At 38.2% G+C, this 21706-nt stretch overlaps 1 protein-coding gene across 2 annotated transcripts in view; it reads right to left on the bottom strand.

Annotated features, from left to right (window-relative positions):
- The window catches only part of GRID2 (glutamate ionotropic receptor delta type subunit 2), a 682153-nt gene that overhangs the window by 136685 nt on the left and 523762 nt on the right, over positions 1–21706 (bottom strand). For both annotated transcript variants that reach the window (XM_066317937.1, XM_066317936.1), the window contains exon 9: positions 4227–4328. In XM_066317937.1, coding sequence (XP_066174034.1) covers positions 4227–4328 — 102 coding nt within the window. The remainder of the gene's footprint in view (positions 1–4226; positions 4329–21706) is intronic.

Here is a 21706-nt window from a genome sequence, read left to right on the forward strand (position 1 = left end):
AGAGTACAATGGTGGCTTTAATGCAGATAGTTCAGATACCTGAATTAGCAGAAGTGTGGCATGGGTACATTAACCTGCTGGGAACAACACTGGACTTCTTCCAGCAGCCTTGCAAGGCCTCCTGTTCGTAAGGAGCTGTGTCATGCAGTTCACCTCCTTTTCTATCTTGCATTGTATGGAAGCATAATTACAGTCAGAGCCTCTTTCTGTTTCAAAGTCAAATTCCTGTGAACTGTGTGAATTGCTCTGGAATGCAAATATGCCAGAGCAGATGGGTGAGGGTCAGTGAGAAGATAAGAGCCAGGGAGCCCTGAGATGTAGCCCTTGACACAGAAATGAGTGATGTTGGTCCTAACCGGCTTTGCACTGCACCTACCTTGCTGTCATGCTGTGGCCCCAGCCAGGTTTGAACTGCTTGATATCCACCTTATCTAGCATATAGTGCTTGCTACTTCAAAAAAAATGGGTTGAAAATAACAACAATTGGGAAAAAAAAAAGGTGCTGAGTTTCCCAGCAGGCTGTGAGATAAAATCTTGTCAAATGAATGATCACGGTAGTGAATAACTGTAAGGTTTATGACCTGTTTTAATACAAGATAGGTAGCTCAAAGGAACATAAAACAGCTATTAAAAAAGGCCTGTGCCCAGTCTGTAGCAATTTAAACTTGGCCCTTTTACAGGTGTAGTGGTTGGAAGAGGAATACAGAACAATAGGTTCTGCCTCGACCAAGGAATATTAGTTTCTGCTTTTGTAATAAAGATTTTAACTGTTACTATTTTGGGTACTACTGTAGTCCAATATACCAATAAATATATTTACATATATATATATATACAGTATAATATAGGCCTCAATTAAAATTATTTTTCTTATGAGATTGTGGGCACTAGGGCAGAGGTAGAGCTGCCTGATGGAATGAAGAGACTTTACAGAAGTCCATAGCATTCAGTTATGAAAATGGGGAATGGGATCAGGTCTGCATGAGAAAAGTGATCACCAAAAATACTGGGAGAAAGTATAAGAAGCATTATCTGTGAGACTATTATAAAATATTTATTCAATATTTAATGAGGTATCCTGCATATAATCTTTCCTGAGGTTGATCTTTATTGTACAGTCATTCACTGATGTTTTTGTCCTGACATTTTTAATCCTTTATCACTTCTGACTGCTTGTTCCTCTGCATATGCTTAAACACTGTCTTATTTCATCTTTCTTATGCATGTCCTTTCCCCAGTCACTCTGAAAGTTATTCCAGCTTTGGAAATAACTTTTTTTTTTAACTTACTTTAAGCCAGTATTGGAATTCAAATCCCAAAGACAGTTTCAGCTTTTAAAACCAGGCCTTAGCTTCATATCTTACTTTTCATCTTCTCTCAGAGTGGTAAATTCAATAGAAAAAGAGACTGAAGATGCAGACCTCCTGCCAGCTCCATGTCCCTAAAGACATTATCTGCTTTCAAATTTCTTTCTTTTCTAATCTGGGCAACAAATGCTCATAAATTTAATACCAACCACTGAGAATTAAACTAGTCCACATATGATAACATTTTCCATGGTGCAAATGATGTTTCTAAATTATTTTTTCTTTCTGTGCTTATCTACCCTTTTGCCAGTCCTTTCCCTGCGCTGCCTCGCTGCAGCCAAGGGTGACCAACATGCAGCTCTGTGCACTTAACCCAGGTAATAAGTCTGGAGATACTGTGTAAAGGGGTGCATGGCAAAGCATAATTCAGTATGGCTTGCTGTGATCTGTCTTTCCTTTATCCTGCCTGCCTTCTTAGGACCTCCCAGAGATGAAAATGCATTCCTGTTCAGGAGCTGTTTGGAATTTTCACGTAGAGTCACACATATCTTCTGCACCATTAGGATATTACAATTTCTGCACTTTCAGGAAAGGCTCTGTATTTTTCAGTCAAGGTTTTAATGCTTTAAAACAGGGAAAATCAAACTTTTTCCTTTTTTGAACAATAGGGGCTTTTTAAGAAAATATGATTTTACAAATACCTGCTGGCCTATTCATTGTCAAATGGACCAAATCTCATTCCATTACCAATGTCTTAATATTCATATGAATAATTCAGTAATTGCTGTGGCTAATAAAATGATATTATGAGAATATCATGTATTTTAGGTATTTTTCAATAAAACTGAACAACTGAAAAAGAGAATAAACGGAGACAGCCAAAATGGATATATAGCTAAATTTGTTCTTGGGCAATTGTTCATTCAAGACACTCTGAATCTGTTTGGAACAGCTAAGCTGACCTTTGATTGAGCTACATTTCAGAAACTCAGAATACGTTCCAGAAATTTACCAGCAAGTGACTTGAACTTAAGAGCAACTTGTCAAACACAAAGTTCAGACTTCAGCCTCGTATGTGGAAGCAGTCCAAGACAGAGACATCTGATATTTAAGTTAGACAAAATAAACCTTTTCTAAAAGTGTAGAAAGTGTGGTACTAATCCAACTCAGATTAAAACAATGAATTATGTGTACACAAACTTGACCACAGTTCTCCTCAGAATAAACCACAAAAGAATATTTCTTATTGCTATTTATGCAAAGGAAAGCATTCACATTTACTGCAGAAGAGTCAGGATTCTCTGACAAGTGAAACCAGATGATTTCCAGTTTGGGGCTATACTGTATTCTGCCATACTCACAAAGAGATTTTGGTTAAGGTCTGCAGATACACGGCTCATAATTATTAAATTTACTAAGGGAAAGAAAAAAATAGTAGATGGGTGTGGTAAGTATTCATGCTATAATAATGTGAAAGAAGCTCTCTGTCAAGGTAACAAAGATAACTGGGGATAAAGCAGGAACACTGGGGAGAGAGCGAAGAACTACTATTAAAAATAGTGCTAATATTCTAATTCAAAATTATTTTTCTAGGCAAAATCTACAGATCACTTTTGTCAACAGATAATTATCCTGAAACAATTAACAGGAGTATCAGGCTAAACAGAGACCAACCACTGCCACCGTGATGCTATTTTGATGAACATGCAATTAAAGTATAATCTTTCCCCTTTCTGTTACTACTTTTTTTTTTTTTTCCCCCTGTGCTTTCATCCTTCCTTGGCTGGCCTTTGCTGTTGTTTGGTTTTGGGTTCTTCTTTAGGTTTGTGGGGTTTTTTTGGTTATTGTTCTGGGGTTGCTTGTTTTGTTGTTTGTTTTGTTTTGAAGATACTATCACAGGAAGTTCTCTAATGTACTAAGAGCAGGAACAGAATGTTTGCCCTGACAGATAAAGGTGTTTAAATACCCATAAAATAACTGGGGGGGGTGGGGGGGTATGAAACTGCTCTGTCTGTGGCACTGACACGCTCTGGTGATTTCACTTTCCACCCCGATAGAGCCTCTTCCTTCATTGTGCGGTCAGCAATACAAACTCTGGAAACTCTTTATCTCATTCTTGATAAAAAAAGTGCTGGTCCCTCAGACACTGAACTCAAACATAAGTAGAGAGTAGCAAGAAGGAAGCAGCTCAATCTAACACTGACAGTTTGGCAGCCCTGGAACAGCTTTGTATTTGGGCATTGGTCCAAAGAGGGCTGTACATTTCATATTATTTTCTTTTTCTTTGTTTCTTTATTTTTTTTTCCGCTCTTTAAAAACTTCTCCTCAAGCTGAGTTTATGGCAGGGAACACACTGGCCTTGAATACATGAATTCCTATCCTGGTAGACATTGTCTGTTCAGCTTTAAACCAAGAATTTTTCTTGACTTAAGACATCCAGGTGGGGGAAGAACCCAGATGACAAAAAACCTAGGATGGGACAGCAGATGTTTTACCAAACTAACATTACTTGACCTAAACTGACCTTGAAAATTTTCTGAGTGCAACAATTTTTGTTAGACTGCAGGCAATTTGCCAGGGTGATTTGATTTGAGTAACTTAGAGCTTCAGCTAGGTTACTTTAGCTAACAGAGCACTTGAAGCTGCCCTTTATTAGCTCACATGCTTGTGTTACCTAATTTACAATGTGCCCGTGCAAGAAACAGGTTCTAACGTGTTTGATTCAATCTGAAATGCACTGTACTGATAAACAATTTTATTTTATGGAAAATTATCCATCTTTCTGGGTTTTTTTGACTAGCTTAAATCAGACCTTCTAACACCAGCTACTTTCTTGGTAAAATGGTGCACTTAATAAAAAGATGAGGCAAAAGGAAGAAAATGCCTTTCTGCTAGTGCAGAAGATAAGCATCTGCTTACCAGCACAGTCACCACCCGCAGAACCACTCCTCGCATGTTGTTCTCCAGCTTTCTGTCTGTTAGTGACCCATTCAGACCAGTTACAGGATTCCAGCAGCCAAGCTAAAAGAGCAAAAAAAGTAATCATTTTCTCATTGCCCATAAAACTTTGCTAGTCATTCCTCCTAAGTGGCTTTAAGCAGGAACATATGAAATAGAATATCTTCTGGAATCAATGGGATGGAAACTCAGGGAATGGCTTGTGCACAGATTCATCTCAAAATTGAAAATGAAGCAATTAAGGATATCGGTTTTTGATTTTAAATACCAGTGTCCAACGGATGACAGAATCCAGGATTTGGGGCTGTACTCATTGCTTTAAAAGAGGTTAGAGAGAATTTCAATATTACTGAAAAACATTTAAAAAGTACTGTAGCTGTAACAATATTTCTACCTTACTTTCAGTAATACACTAATTGGAGAAATAATAGCTACCATCAATTTAGCACGCTCTATGCTCTAGCCCATCCTTCCTAGTGGAAGTCTGACAAAAGGAATTACACCAGCCTTAATTAAAGCTTATACTACTAATTGGTAATGAAACAGCACTGATTTTAGGCCAGGTTAAAAATCACATTTAAAGATGATTGTGGAAAGGACCATTGGATAGGCACATCACAGTATTGAGAAAGTACTTCAAGAGACAATGCAGGAAAATAAATTCATCTGTGCCATTCTTTGCATTGGTGCTATTGTATTTCTTGAGCTTCTGTGGGTGAAGCTTTTGCTCAGGAATGTCTCTAGGATTATCTGCGTTTCAATCTGGGTTTAGTAGATACTGACTTCTAATTGAGCTTCTCTGAAAATAAAACTTGCCTGGTTCTTCGTACGATGGCAGATGCTTTTTTTTGAGCACACAGAAACGAATCAACTAAGCACGCATCAAAATAACCTGAGCACCACACACTAAGACAACCAGTTTCATTTGTGAAATTCAGTACCGCACTCAGCTGGCCTGCACAATCACCAGTGTTAAATCCAAAACCCAACTGAAGGACAACGACTGACTTCAGAGGACTTGGGAGCAGAGCCTCAGTTCAGGCAGGTAAACCAATTGCTTGTGTGAAGACATTACACAGCCAGAGACAGGCACCTGCAGCTATCACTTCTTGCTCTGAATGGCATTCTCCATGGTCTGCGAATGAAACCTTTCCAGGGATGCTCATCTTCAGATTCCTATTTAAAGGACAAAAGGTCTTGCTCCCTCTGACATGCCAAGATTAACATCAATTGTTGGGTCCAGTGGCCTCTACTAAAGCTATCCTCTTGGAGAATTCAACACCATAACCTGAGAGAAACATAAACTGTAAAACATGGGAAATATTACTGCAATTTCACACAGCGTCACAGAAACGGCAGGTTGCCTCAAACCATCTGAAAGGCTTTATAAAGAAGGGGCCTTTGCTGACTGTACTTGAACAGGAATTTACAGAAATCATTATTTTCAGTCCTTTATGTGAAAAAGCTTTGTGTATGTATTTCATAGATCTTTCAAAGTGAAACTTTAGGCAAACATATTTAACAATTTTAGAAGTGGGTAATCTGAAATATTTGTTTTCTTCATTACACCTATTAGACTAGAGCAACTTCTAAATTTTTAGATTTCAATATGTTTACATCAATTCTTTGAAGATGCCTCCTTAAGAAATAACTGTCTCAAATAGTAAAAATTAAAACTTTCTGCAATGATACAGAAGTTAGATTTGTATCAATGGTCTCACAGGTCATTTCCAATCTAAATGATCCCATGATTCTATGTTTCCCAAAGAAAGATGGCCTTAAACAACATTGTCACTTCTCTCTGCCACTTTCAGAAGTACTCACAGCTAATTCTCGCCCTTCTGAAGTCAAGGTTATCCTACAATCAGGGAAGGAGCAGGGGTAATGCTGAGCACACTCGTGATCACAAGTAATGACTGAATCAAGGATCTACTAGATCCAGAACCCCAGAGAAACTGAAAGCAGCAACAGGATACAAGGAGAAACAAAATCAGGAGGTGTCCCATATTAATCTTCTGAAATTGCTCATCTTTCCTATGACTGTCTCTAAATAAAAGGCCAAATTATTCCTGTTTGGTTTCCCCACTTCCTGTTCCCATCCAATCACAAAGACCAGCGAGAGATCATAGCAGCCCTCTCTGCTTCTGCTGGCCCTGCACAGTGTTATCCAGTTGTTCTCTAGATGTCAGGGATGGACCACTGACACATTCCAGGCCCTCACCAGTCCTCTGTCAAAGGCCTGCACACTTGGAGGGGAATAACCTAAATGCTGAAGTGTATCACCCACAAGAGTACAGTGAAATGCAGCAAAGATACTTGCACTGTACTCCGGATGTGACAAACCACTGACATCCTAGAAAGCAAAGCACTTCACAGGCTACATTTTCTGTATGAAAAACAGGGAAAACAGTACTAAGTTCAGAACAAAACTGCATTAAATTAATTCAGTGACTGTCATTCTTAGTCACACAAAGAAACTAATTAGAACTTAGATCCAATTAGCATATCCAAATGTGCTGGATGTGTAATTACTGCAGAAACTCTGCTGCTTTTGCCAGAACTAAAAAGCCTAGGAAGTTGCTGAAGAGCCTTTTTATCCTTTTGAGGTTAAAGTCCATTTTTAATTATGTACATTAATGTGCACATATTTATATAATTAAGTTTTTAGCCCAACCCTACCTTTTTTAAGGCAAAACCTCCCCACCAACATAACATTTCTGGAAATTCAGCATAGCACTAATTTTCCTTTAAAAAGGCACTTTTAATTTTCAATTATTGTTCATTTAATTTTCAATTCAATTGTTCCTTTATGCAGCTCAGTCACGGTGAAGACAAATGTGCAGTGCCTTGCCAACAAAGTTGAAATTGATTTTGAGTGGGAGCTGCTTACTGTTATTAGGAGAAAACAAATCAACATTTATTGATGACAATTTGAGCTTGTCATTGCAGCAAGGAGCAAATGTAACTGCTGCTGAAACATCGAGACGGGGGTGGTATGAAGCTCCCTCTTGAGCTTTGTCTCGTTTAACTGCTTCTCCAGTTATTTCCTTTTTCTTTTGTTCTCTCTCTGATGGTTGAAATGAGAGAACAGATCAGACAATAACAGAATCGCACATTAATTCTGGTGGATTTGGGCAGATGGGTGATGGGCACTCTCTTACTGAGCACAGAGCTTGTCATCTTCATACTACATGAAATTTATCACTTATAGTGCTTTGAACTTCTGTTTCAGTTTCTTTTATTTATTCTAATGACAGCTTTCACTCTGCTAGGTTTGATGTAATATCATGAAGATGGAAAAGTTGTCAGTCTTCTGCTTCCTTTGATATCCAATTTGCAATCTCTTTCTGTTCAGCCCACATCCCAGCTTGTTATCCTCACTATCATCATTGTCAAAACAGGCTTTGTTCTCCTGTTTTGCTGGCAAAGCCAAAAATTTACTTCCCTTCTTCATCAGAAATTTTTGACTACATGAACAATGCATTATGGAAGGCCTTTAATTTGTATATCAATATTAAAGTAGGCAAAATCTATTTCATGTGGACTTACAGTTTCATTATTTATAAGAGACTTGGAACACTAAAGTCCATGATGCCTTTATGACAGAGTTTACAGCCAGTTTTCCTGCCCTGCTTCCCATGCAACCAGTGAACTCTGCTGAATATCTGAGAGCTTTCACTTCTTTTTCTGGCAGAGTAAAATGCAGATTGGGTCAATTAATCAAGAAAAATACATTGGCCTGGTACGGTCACAGTTGAGGACCATCAGAGAAAATGAATAAAACCAGAATACTGACACAGATGAATTACTTAAGTGTTTGTCACTACATCAAAGTTTAGAGTGTTCTGTTACTTCAATTAACATAGAAAATATACAGGAACGGGTTTATCCAATGCAACCAAGTGGGAACTCAGACACATTAATTGTGCATTACCCCAACATTGTTAAGGGTCAAGAGCAGAAAACACTCCAGAGGATCTGCAATGGAAATCTGAAAGAGAAAACTGCACTACATCTGCCACCCACATCTATAAGGACATTGGGATCACTGACTCCTCTTTAATTTATTTCTCTGTCACTTAAAGAAAAAAATTCCAACAATATCTTGGTTTTAGTATGGACAGCCTGACAAAATATTTCCAGTGGAAATGCCTATGACAGGCAGTTCATAGAGAGCTGGTGAGTTGCAGAAATAGCAGCCTCCCTGCCTGAAGTTACCCACATGTGCTTCAGAAACTCCCTCCACAATTTTCACCCCAGTACAACCTGCTTAAGGAACTGAATTCTTACAACATCTGCCTTCAGCTGAAGAAATGTGTGTTAATAATCCCCTTTTCCATTCCACAGCATACGAAATTCACAGAAATGGAAAAGACCCCATGAAGACATCACTAAATGACACTCAGCTGGAAGATTCAAACTCCCAGGAGCGCTGGGCAGACTTGAAATGGGACGCACAACAAAAAATAATGAAGGAAAAGGTGGAGTGTTTCTGGTGATGTGTGGATTCAGCATTTGCAACATTTTCTAGAACACCGGTTTAGGCAAAATTCAAGCAGGACAACAGAGAAATTGTTATGCACAGAGTATTCCTGATGCCTATTGTCAGCTGTTGTTTAGTATGTCCAACAGCAACTGGGAAATCAGACGCTAAATCCTACTGCGTAAAGACTATGTCACACAGAAGAAACCACGTAAAAGATATTTTTGGTTGTCAATGTTACTGTCAGTTATGTAAAATGTAGTCAGATGCTCTGTTACCTGGTTAAAGAGTCCTTTCAGTTCAGCTCTTTAGCCAGCAACCAACAGTTGATCAACCAAATGGCAAAAACTCTGGTGGCCAGGGGCTAACTGAGGGTTTTGAACCCCTGGGCTTCATTAAAGAGGTAAGGATCAGTTTTGTTCTTCACAGCAATTTCCTAACAGGACTGGTTAGCAGGAAAACTTTGTGTGTTTAGCTGCTGCCTTCACCAAAGATTAGGTAATAGTCAGCAAATAGTAAGTTGTTAAAATCAATAGAAAATAATGTGCTCAACAATTGGATAATGTATAGCAGCACTTGTTTCTCCTACATTCTGTGTGGTGAAATCTATATAGTTCTGTGCATTCAGTTAATTATTTTGTACAGTCTGTTTTATTGCCTTAATTTGTCTCTGGCCTAGAAGGAATGACCTGCCCCAAGACCTGCTCTGTTATTTTCAAGCTGTTAGGAGGATGTGAATACTCAAGTTTAGTTTTATATCCAGTGTGCTAAGGATTGTAATTGCAGCAGTTGAGGTGGGCTATTTGTTTTGATAACTGATCATAGACACAAGTGCAAGTGACCTCAGTAGGAATTTCTTTCCTCAAAGCCAATTCTCAAGGCAGAATAACACTGAACAGAGTTAATAAAATATTTTGCTTTGGGGACTAGCCAAATTTCTTACTGAACTGAAATAAAGAAGCTAATGGAAAGCTACCTGCTGGTAACCTGCTGTTCATTTGCCTAGTAGCTCCCGACTCAATGTTTTCTCAAGGACCCAGATTGCTGCCAGAAGTTATAATTGGGTATTTTAGACCACTGACAAATGTTGAACTTACAGGGGAAACAACACAGACTTCATAGGTATTTTCCCCCTGCATGCTCTACTCACAAAGCTGATGCTTAGTGCTTAGGACAAGCTTCTAGAATCTAATGGTAAATTTTTTCAAATGTATAGTAAATCACCGCATCTCAGAGAAAATGAACCATCTCTCCAAGCCAGTGCGGTCATTCTAATGATTCCTGTTTTCACCCTCCCCGACATCTCTTTATTTCTGGCTCACTTTCTCTATTTCTTCCTTCCCTTTCATTTGAAATTTGGTGGTCTTAATCTATCGTTTTCCCCTTCTGTCATCTCTTATCTTTGGGAAATACCCTGTTTTCCTTTCTTCAGTCCTTTTTTTACTGTGAATTCAGTACTCTCAGCAGCTCCCTAACCTGTGATTATTTTCCTCTTTGCTACCCTGCAATACCTCTTGCCATACATTTCTCTGTGTATGTTCTTTCACTGTCGTTTCTGTCCTCTCTGCTTTTCTTTCCCTTGATCTTTCTTTCCATTTCTTGTGGCTTTTTCCTGTCTTTTGTTTGTTTTTGTTTGGTTTTTTAGGGTTTGGGTTGGTCAAGGGACATCACTTTTCATTACATCCAGCTTTGACTCCTTTTTCAAATCACTTTGGGTCCTTTCCCCTTTCTCTCTGCCCTTGAATTTCCTTTTCTCTCAGTCAGTCCTCTCAGGAAACTTCTCCCCAACTCCTCCTTCTCCTTTTGTGTTATGAGGGAGATGGGACTTAACAAAATAAATTACTCTATAGCCCTGTTTCCTTTGCTTTCATCTTTCCTGCTGGTTTGTTTTTAGTGTGTTTTCTTTTTTTTTTTTTTTAACTCCCATTCCTTGACAAAACCTCCCAAACCTTACAAAACTCTGAAGAAGAGTCAGACAAGGATAATAATGAGTCAGATGTTGATCGCTTTTCCCATTGCCTCCATATTTCAATTAATGTCAAACATACAGAAAACACTGTTCTTTGACCCAATACCAACTTCACCCCTTTGCTAACAAATTTCTTCATACTGCCAGAGTAAAACCTATGAATATCCCTTTCATTTTACACTGGAAGCTTTCTCACTGATTCGGAATTATTCCAGGGTAATTGATAATACCAAGGAAGTTCAGGTTTGTGGGCAGTGTAAATATAGTCACTTTGAGTTTTAATTGTAAATGCTTGTCTCTCATATTAAGAGTTTAAAAGGATGTCTTTTATCTAAGTCATGTAAGGCCTGGAAGAAAACTGAAATCCTTGAAATTGGGTTTTATAACTGAACTTGGTCTGTTTTGTCCACTACTGCACCTTTATGAAACCAGAGAAAAATATTCAACGTTACTACTCCAATTGTATTAAATCACAATATATCGGCTTTTGACACCATCACAAAACCTTTGATCAAGCTTACTCAGTGAAAAAACAATGAAAAGCACCATTTTCCTCTCGGTTGCATGAAGCTACATGAAGGTTCCTCTCTACACGTAGCAAGAAAACACACAGAGCACATTTCAGGTTCTCATCAGTTCCCTGGCAGTACTCAAACATTCTTCTGCAGACTTTCCCCTCAGCTTAGTAAGGTGCTTTTTTGAGATCCAAATTTTTAGATATAGTTTGTCAAACTGGAATACCAACAAAACCTCTTTCCTGTCTTAAGGCTCAAGAATTCTGGGGGCAGCATTCCAGTAAGAAATGCAAACAGTAATAGTGCAGAGCAAATGCCCCGTGTTTCATTTGGAGGGAAGTAGGTTTGCAGAGAAGCATTCTGAATAAACCCAGTCCAGAAAATCACATAAGTGATTCCTTCAGAGTAAAGTGGCCTGTGGTGAATGTCCTGCTTCTGCAGCAGAGTGCTGCCAGTGCTGAGCTACTTGGGCACCTCCACACTGCATTGCAGTCAGCACAGAGAGCACAGATGCTGAGAAGCACCTTGGCTTTTTTTATCCTGCAATGAAGATCTCCCCTTCAATATAATCACTAAATTAGTAGTCTGGGAGTCAGCTCTAGAAGTAAATCCACATGGAGAACTGTGTATTAGATTCATCACTCTCCAAGCTGGGAAGAAAGAAGAAATGCTCCTGTGTAATTCCAGCCCAGGAACTGCAGTAGCAGAGCAGTAGTACAAGACCTGTGCTTGCACTAAAGAAATCGGTGCTCAGTTTAAAGGGAGTTGACAGGGAATGCACGTTTAAGTATACATGAGGCCCAATGAGGCTACAGAACATCTGGACTAATCTTAGTGGCACCTCTTAAGCTTTTTTTTGAAGTGTAAGCAGAATTATCACATACTGCTTTCACAGTAATGCATCAAGGAATTCTACATCTGGTTATCTTTTCATACGAATACAATGTTATGAAGCATACTTTTTTTCAGGCATAGCATATGGGAATTTCCATTTTTCTCTGGCAGACTAAACGATTTTAAATTAAGCAATAGCTCAGGACTATTTACTTGAAAGTATATTTATTTATTCAGCTACTGAATGCTCACTGGGCAGTACTGCTGTAGTTTTTTTCCTCACGCATGAAAAACGAGTTCCCTGGACTTGCATGAAGGGAGGAGGACATTCCTGGGATGCACATACCATGGAAATGAACATCTTGAAAACCTTGAAAATAGAACAACCTCATTTCATATCATACTTAGCATCTTTGTCACTGCTGCACAATTCTCAACTTCTCCATGAAACACCAAATAAGAAAAGGACACAGAAAAACACCTCCTTTTCTTAGTCGAGGCAGTGATGTACTGACATGAAAACACTTCCCCCAAACACCAGATACAAAGCCAGAGTGAGGCAGCTGTGATAAGATTACTATTTTTATCTCAAAGACTATGGGTTCCTGTCTCCTCAGACATGTTCAGCCTCTCATCACCAACACAAAAAGCAAAGGAATTAGCATGCAGGTATTGTGAGAACACACACCAGTGCTCAGCACAGACAATTTCTATTTCTCTAAGCATATTCGTACCTGTCCAGAAGCTGTTCAAACTTACGCAACATCAAAGTATCTTACTGCTGCTATACTTTCTGCTGCTCAGCACAGCAGAGTTTGCCAGCTCCTTCTTAAATGTAGTACAAAGAAAGATCTGACAAGAGCATCACATTCTCACACATGCTACTGCAACACGCTTCCCAAGCACAGGGGCTAGGAAACAGCTGTTCACAAAACATCAACACCAAAAAGTAAATTCTGAGAGAGAAAGAAAAAAACCTGATGGACCATGAGAAATTTGCATGGAAGGGAAATTTAGCTTATTTCTATTTTAAATGTGCATATGTGAAGGCACTCTGGAGAGTGCCTGAAGAGTAGAGAGCTTAGGTCAAAAGTGACAAAGCAAAAGAAGCTTTTACTCAAATATTGCCTTCAAGTCTCTCACTACAGAGGAGCTAACATGGCAATGAAGCGACAGTAGCATTAGATGACGAACTGCTTTCTATTGATTCTTCAGATTCCTGGGATGCTTAAATGAGGAACACAGAAATGGAAACAGTCTTTGCTTACACATAGATCAATACTCGGTTTCCAAAGTTCAGGATTTATTCTTAGTGTTGGCAGAAAAAAAGAGGTCTGCTAAGCTGGATATGTCACATGCTTACCAGCTTGATACTGGCTAGTAAATCAAAGCTGCATTTTGCCACTGCTACGTTAGAAAAATATTACTCCAGTACAACCCATGCTCACAGAGTATAAGGCTACAGAGTCACCAGCTTTGAGTGCATTATGGACCAGATATTACAAGTGATTTACTGGATCATATATTTGTGAGAGTTTGGTAGTGAAGCAAGTAAGATTATGAAGCACAGAGAAGCTTCCTTAGGAATCACAACTATTAGTAAAGAAATCAAAGTATTTACCACAGCAGTGAGCAAACAGAGTTAGTTGTCAGTACCAGGCCCCAGCTGAGAAGAAACAGCACCTTCTTCTGAAGGCTCCTTTTGATCCTGACACTTGGGGCAGTGGAGGACAGAAAGGTCAAGAGGGAATTTGAGGAGATGGTTGTGGCCAACAGCCTGACTTAGAATAAGTAACTTCTTCCCACTGAAATCAAAATCACTAAAGCTCAGCACAGGTACCAGGAGCACTGAGAATCATTGAGTCATGTGGTCTGGTTCATACCTGGGGTATCTTCCTCTATGGGGCCCAGATAATTCTATAATTTTGGCCTGCAGATGGTCGAGCCTTAATTGCAACCCAAAGGCCCCTTCAGCATCAATAGACTGCTCTGAAATCATCTTTGGTTTAACGGCCACAAACTGCTATGCTGATAACCAAATATTATACTGATAACGGTCAAAAGCAATTCTCTAACTACCAACACTATAAACTCACCTTCAGCACAGTCAATACATCGAATTTCATTCCTTTCTATATGCCAGAGGGCATTTGCTTCATCACTGGGTAGCAGAAAGGCTGTCCCTAAACCAGACCAGAAAAATACCTAAATCCCATAAGGATCTGTTAGTAACTACTTCACTGGAGTCACATGCAGGAGTGGGTACCTCTGCATTAAGGAAACAGAGATATAGTGTGAGTAAATTTCATATGATTTCATAAACATTAAATGGCAAATGATAAGCTGTAGAGTACCTGAAGACTTAAATAAAAGATCCTTGTGGAAAATAGTAAATCATTAGTTTAAAAGATTAAATGACAACATCTAATAAGCCCTGTCTAGAATAGCTGAATCACCGAAATAAATTTTCGTTGCAAATGAAAATTAGTGCTCTAATGGCAATGGAATTTGCGACAAAAATAAATTAGAAATGTATCTTAGTAATTAAAACTACAGAAACACATGATAAATCTGTCTTGCAAACAAGAATTGTATTTGCTAGAACACTGCGTTCCTACAACAGACACTGCTGAAATTGGGTAAAGAAACCAAGGACTTTAAACCACTGAGAATTTTCTTTAGTGAGTTTGATATTGCAAAGATTCTTTTAAGAACATACTGACATATATGGCAGTGATAATTTAATCAGTTAAGTAGTAATACTGTACTCATCATTCCAGTCTTTCTGGAATTTAATTTTAAGGGATGATATCTATTCTGAAATAATCTTTTCAGTTGAAAAGATCTACTACTTTTAAGAAGAAAGAAATGTCTATCTTAAGAGTACATTAAGAAATCAGTAGTTAGACTTAAATTACCTTACCAGCCTCTTCCCATATAAGAAATTTCTTTCAGCTGAGAAGGGTAGCTTAAAAATATCATCTTTCCAAATGCTAGAAAGAGCCCACAACCAGAATCCTCGAGTCTTTTTCTCCACACACCTGTGTGCACAACTGCATTATCTCCCAGTGCACACTCACAGCTTTTGCCTGGGGACACTGATCATCTTTGAAGGAACAGGCCTTAGGGTTCACAGCTGCTGGAGAAGGTGTAAATGTCTGCAGGACTAAGAGTGCTTGCTTGAAAGCTGACCCTTGGTGGGACATCTCTTGTCCAAGAGTTCATCTCCATTATAGTTTTGATGGAGCACGTTAATGGTTTTCATAAACTCAGGAAGAAGATATTATTACTATAGTTTCAGACTTTAACATGAACTCCTCATAATTCTTTTAACTATTTTTTTTTTAATTTTTAATATCCTGGTCTTCCAAATTTCCCTGCAAAATTAGCCTCCATTTATGCAATCCTGGGTAATATGCTGTAAGTCTGCCATTTCAGGCAAAAGAGACAAACAAACAAATGCAAAAAAAGCCCATTACCTGGTGTGGCATCTATTCATTGTCTAAAGCAGAGCTGAATGCTATTACTCTGTCAGCATTTGTTCTGATTTAAACACTTTACTCTAGCCACTTTCATTAACTGTGTTGGCATAGCTATATACTACTCATTTAACCTGCACTTCATTGCACTCCTAATACGCAAACAGATTTTGCCAACATGAACCTGAATAGAAGGTAGTTGTGGCTGGAGCCTGTGTTGGTGTAAGCCAGAGAATTTTAGTGAAAATAAGCCTCACTAGCCTGTATGAGAATCCAATCCTATCCCTACACCTGCAAATGCAACAATATTTCTTCTTAGAATAGATCCTGAATGTGTCTCCATTTTTAGTGCAACACCTGGGAGCTATGCTCAGCTCACTTTTCATTGCATTAAAACACTCATTAAAATGAGAATTTGTACTGCTATACGAAACATAAATTGCCTCTACGCAAGATGCACTAAAACTAAGTGAATAATTCATCTATTTTTCATATACAAATTTATTCATGGAATGATATCATGTAATAGCTCCTTTATGGAGATTACAGGCAGATTCTCCAAAGCATTCCATAATCAGAAAGTTATGCTGGTTTGTTTGCCTGGGCACATTGTCCTTGCAGGACATCTTTTTCCCATGATTGGGCTGTCTGGTTCCTGGCATGAACATCTGCACTTATCAGTTGAATCCTTATCAGTTTTACAATCTGTGAAAACATAGACCACATACTTTCTAAGAAAGCATTGACAGTAACTTAGAGCAAGCATCACACAGCACATGACAGTCCTGCTCTCAGGAACCATCACTGTTTAGCAAATTTAAATTTCTTCAACAAGCAGAACTAAATCCTTGCACAAGCAAGCTGTTCTAAGTCCATATCCCTGACAACCAAACCTGTCTTGCAGGTTTGTGTTTTCAAGATAGATTAGAAAACTCAGAATACTATTAAAAATGTACTAAACTAGAAAATATTCACTGATTTCCTTTTCCCCCTGCTAATGTGATTTATAATTATCTCACTTCAGTAGCTAAGAGAATTTCTCAATATTTCTTTCTGTTACTTCTTATATGCTATTTCACTGTTGAAAACAAGGTATAAGTCCTCCAACAGGTCTATTCCTACCTTTATTACAGTGGCATTTTCTATTCCCATCTCCAGAAACCGATATTAGGCTCATATCTCTTTTGAAAAACACTCCCTAATCAGCCTGGCCTATTTCTGTGCTAATTATCACTATGCTCAGAATGACTACATTGAATAGATAACCTTAACATACATAACATGCATTATTTTGAATTGTATAGGCTTCTGTCTCCTTGCTCATAGAGCAGTGTCATTGTAGCTCTGCTGGTGTAATTCTATGAACCTGTGAGAGGAGTAATATCTTTTATTAGACCAAGAAATATAGTCAGGGGAGAGAACGAGCTTTGAGCTCAGAAATCTAATGAAAGTCCTCTGAGACAAAAATCTTTCTTGTTTTTCTTCCAGCTGTATTATTTGGTCTTATAAAAGATATAACCCTTTCCCTGTAGGCCTGACTGTCCTTGGTTATAATAGATTACTTAGGATGGAGATAGGTCAAAAAGGAGTTGTACAACAAGAGACCAGAAAGAAAAAAAAAAAAAAGCAGGAAGGCAAAACCATGGCACAGACAAATTGCAACTCTTGACATAAAACAGTCTGTCTGACAGTCCTGAGGATGGTCTCTTCAACACCATGATAGGATTTCTCACCAAGACTACTGACCTCTAGACCAAGACACCGGGATCTGGTTTTTGGAGAGGGTGCCCAGGGGAGTTGCTAATGGGCACACTGTCAGCTGTCTACAGGAAGCAGGCAGGAAATTGGATATTGCACAAGTGATGTTCTGAGCATCTAGGAGGAGTAAGGATATGCAGGCACTGAAAGAAGGGCTTCCATGCATATCTTTTGATGGCTATGGAAAATACAGGCTTGCTGCTCAACGGGTGGAGGACCCAGAGGCAACAAGCACAGAAACAGTTGAGGAACACACTTTCCTTTACTGGATCTTTACTGTCAGGGTCTGCTCTCAGGCTTTCCAGCTCCTGCACCTGGTGTCACGGTCTAGGGCAATGATTTACTGCACATGACATGAGGAAATCAATGAGGATGTGCTTAAATAAGAAAATGAGTCCATGGAACTGCATAGGATATAGCTGATACGGATCAGGCAGCTACAAAACTCTGATGTCTGAAAAGTCTTAGTGGCTGGAAAAGGGCAGACATCACATCCATCTTCAAAAAGCACAAGCAAGAGGATCCAGTGAAGCAAAGACTGGTCAGTGCAATCTCAGTTCTTTGAGGGATGATGAAGCCCTCTGGAGTGATGCTTTCTGGGGACCAAGGCAGGACATCCTGTCCATGTGCTGCACAGGCAGTTAATGCCTTGGAAAGGGAAATGCAAACTTCTATCAACAGAGTGAGGAAAAATGATAGAAAGTTTAAAGCCTCTTCTTCAAAGCAATTTCTATCTGTATTATCCATTATCCATCCTCTTTTCCAGTAAGTCCCATTTTATCAATTAATCCAGATTGCTTTTAATAGTGGACAACTTCTCCTGTAGTTATCTGCAAGTTTATCAATGATGGTTGTCTAGTTTCTTGAAGACTGATATAAATATTTAAATGGAAAACAAACCAATTTCCTTGAATATAAATATACCTCAAAATTAGCAACAACTGTAATACACAACTATACCATAAACTGATGTATTCTTAGACAGACATAATAGATTGAGTTTTAATCAATTTTATCATTATTAAGGTCATCCTATCATTTGTGCTGTGAAGCATCATGTCTTTTTTTGCTAGATTTGGCATTTTGAACTACATAGGCTGAAGTTTTCCATACTAGAGGTCAGTTCAGGATAAAATAAACTATCATAAATCATACAAATAAATCATTTGAATTACAGAAGATGGTGTTTAAATAAGTTGGTGATTTTCTAATTTCTGGGCCATATTCAACCTTGGAAATGTTTTTAAATACTTTTTATTTTTTAAGTGTTAATACAGTAGGAAGTGTTTTAGCATAACTTTTACCAAGTTTCCCTCCTACTACATTTTTACTTGTTTCACACTTTCTAGCTGAAAAAGTTCCAGCTTTTGTCTTTGACTGGCATTTAATTTATATTTTTTTTAAACTAGGGCAAAATTTTTCCAACTCTGCAAAAAAAAGACTGCAGGAAAAAAATTACACTCAAAATTAAAAAAAGATCTAAAGGTGTCATGACCCACTTTTAATGCTGTTTAAAACAGGAAGCTCAATTCAGCAAGGAAACAATCAAACTGAAAAGTTTGTATGTGGTAGCTTAAACATTTCTGAGATAGGCAAACAGTTTGACTCACCATTGTCACTTCTCATTGTCCCACTACTCCAGTGGAAGGTGAACGTGGTAGTATCTGCTTTTGACATTTTTCAAAATCTTACTAATGTGCCTTTTCTTGACAGAAAAGGACAGATGTCCTAATTCACAGCTCAGCATACTAGAATTAACCTTTAAAATTTAGCAGGCTTTTTAAAGATGGCTTTCAATTGTACCACAAAGGGCACTTTAAAGAGAATTAGTACTAAAACCCTGAAATTTCCTCTGGACTACATAAAGTTGTTTCAGACAGCTCCAATAATGGCTTGCTATTAATCAGTCATAAAAAAACCCCAACTTACAACATTGTTTTATGAGTTTGGTTTTTGCTGTTTCTTCTTTGATGAAACAATTCTTTGTGCTTCAGGAATGGCTATTTGTGCTTTAAAAAAAGGAATTTTTTTTTTTTTTTTTTTAGTAGAGCACAGGGTTCTCATGTAAAATACCTAAGGAAAAATGTCTCTTTGAATAGGATAAAATTGCCTTTCCTGAGGTAGGCTTGGCTCAGTGATTTGTAATTTCTTGAGGCTTCAGGCAGGCTATTTTATTCTAACTCAAACTCTTCCTCCTTGAAATCAATCATGGCTACACTTCATAATTTGAACTAGCACCTTTAAAAAAACAACAGCCTCTTCCTTAAATTCAGAGGAACAAAAAATTTAGCAAATTTTGACACTGTAGAAACAATTTCTGTTCTTTAGCTAGTACAGAAATCATATTAAAAAGGAATTTTGCAAACAGCTGTCTTGCACTCAGGTCCCAAATCAGACAAGGAACTCATGAAAGTCTACTGATTTCAGGCATCTTTGGATCAGAGTTCTCTGGCTTAGATGCTCAGTCCCATTTTCATTTTACTCTCCTCAAATTCTAAAGGAATGTGGCAGAAAAATTGTCTGTAAATGAATTACGTCATTAAAAGAGCTGTCCCAGTTCCTTGTGATTTGTTCACAGCTATTAGGTATTGACAGGATTAATAAAACACAGAATATGACAGAGCCTCAGACCATCACTTCAGCATTTCTCTGCTTTGACTGAATGTCAGAAACTCTTTATTGGATGTTTTGATAAGAAAACACACTTCAGCACATCCTTGGCACAAGAATTTACCAGAGAATTCCTGGCCAAAGAGCAAAGGTGAGCTACGATGGATGACTTGAAGCCACCCCCAAGCTCTGGGCTGTGCCATGAGCTTGGCAACAACATTTGGACCATTCCTAGCAGCTTGTGTAGGCTTCAAGCACTACTTGAAATCGAATTAATACAGGAAAATATTATCTTTGTAGTCATTTTTTGGTTTTAATCCATGCACGTCTTTGCTCTAGCATTCCTAGACAAAATACCTAAGACATTCAACATACTGTTAGAATTCAGAAAATGAGTTAATAGCAATGAGAGAGGAATCCCATAAGAAACAGTGGGTGTGCAGTGGGACCAAAATGGATGGGATTAATTGGAATACGGAAATGCTTTCTCCTGAATTTTTTGTCTTAACAATTCTGTAAACCCTTTAATTATTAAAACTCAAATCTGCAATTCTAAAATTTAGAGTTTAATAAATATCAATCTTCTTGGATTTGCTTTTGCTCTAATGCCAAGCAAATACCAAATTTGGTATGGATTTGCTATCACTTCCTCTGCAACAGTGAAACAGCACAAGGACAATAACACAGAAACCCCAATCCCAACAAACCCAGGAAATGACAGAAAAGATACTATGTGTCACAAAATAATAACATTCATTGCGGCTGCAGAAATCAGTATAATCTGAGTTGGTCTGCAAGTGTAGGCGATTTGTGGAGAAAAAAAAAAAAAATCCCTAAACCAGTTCTTCTTGCTCAGAGCCAGGATGCACAGCACGTAAATTTGCTAGTTCTCACGGACATCTCATAAAGCTTACTGCTGCCATATCAGTTACCTACTTTGTATTTATAGACAAGGGATGAAGTTAACACAATTTACATTTTTTTTTCTTGGCTTGTTGTGATTACATGAATACTGCAAAACCCATAAGCACAAGGGAACAGGGCTCATAAAGCATAATAACAGTGGAGTAAGGATTTTCCTGTACTGAAGCCACTGTCATCTTTCTCCAAAACACAGATAAGATGAGCATCAAGCCTCTTCCATTGAACAGAAGATTCTGCACTTGCAATGCCCACAGTCTCAAGTGGAATAGGAGGGAGAAGCTTAAGGTTGTTCAGAACTTCCACATGTTGTCCAAATGATCAGAATCACACATAAGAACATATTCTTGCAAAAACTGAAAATATACAAAAAAAGCCCCCAAGAAAAAATAATAAAAATAGATGAACTTCTTGGCCAACCAGTTCTGGATCCAACTACTTCTTTGAAAATTCCACATCCTGACAAATGTCTTCCTTATCTCCTTTGATCACTACCTGCCTTTTTATGGCCCATTGTCATAAACCATAAAGGGTAGGTTACCACCAGCATCACATTAAAGAATCGCTGTTCCCTCTCCACCTCACACTCTTACTTTTGAAACCATAGGAATATAACGAACCCCTTACGCCTTATGTATATAGTCAAAGGTAAAATGTTGACAGCTGTGAAGAGAAGAACGAATTTCCCTTTATCTAAAAAGTCGTGCTTTTCAAGCTATATATATATATATCAAAGTCTTTCTTCCTTGAGCTGTGTTCATGTAAAAACATCAATTCAAATAGACATGGTCAACGCTGGTGGGAACTGTAGTACAATACAGACAAAGTTTCAACAATTCTTCCATAGGGCTTCTCACCACTCCAAGTGATCT

Source organism: Sylvia atricapilla, chromosome 4 (genome assembly GCF_009819655.1).
Source record: "Sylvia atricapilla isolate bSylAtr1 chromosome 4, bSylAtr1.pri, whole genome shotgun sequence".
In the NCBI taxonomy this organism is placed as follows: domain Eukaryota; kingdom Metazoa; phylum Chordata; class Aves; order Passeriformes; family Sylviidae; genus Sylvia; species Sylvia atricapilla.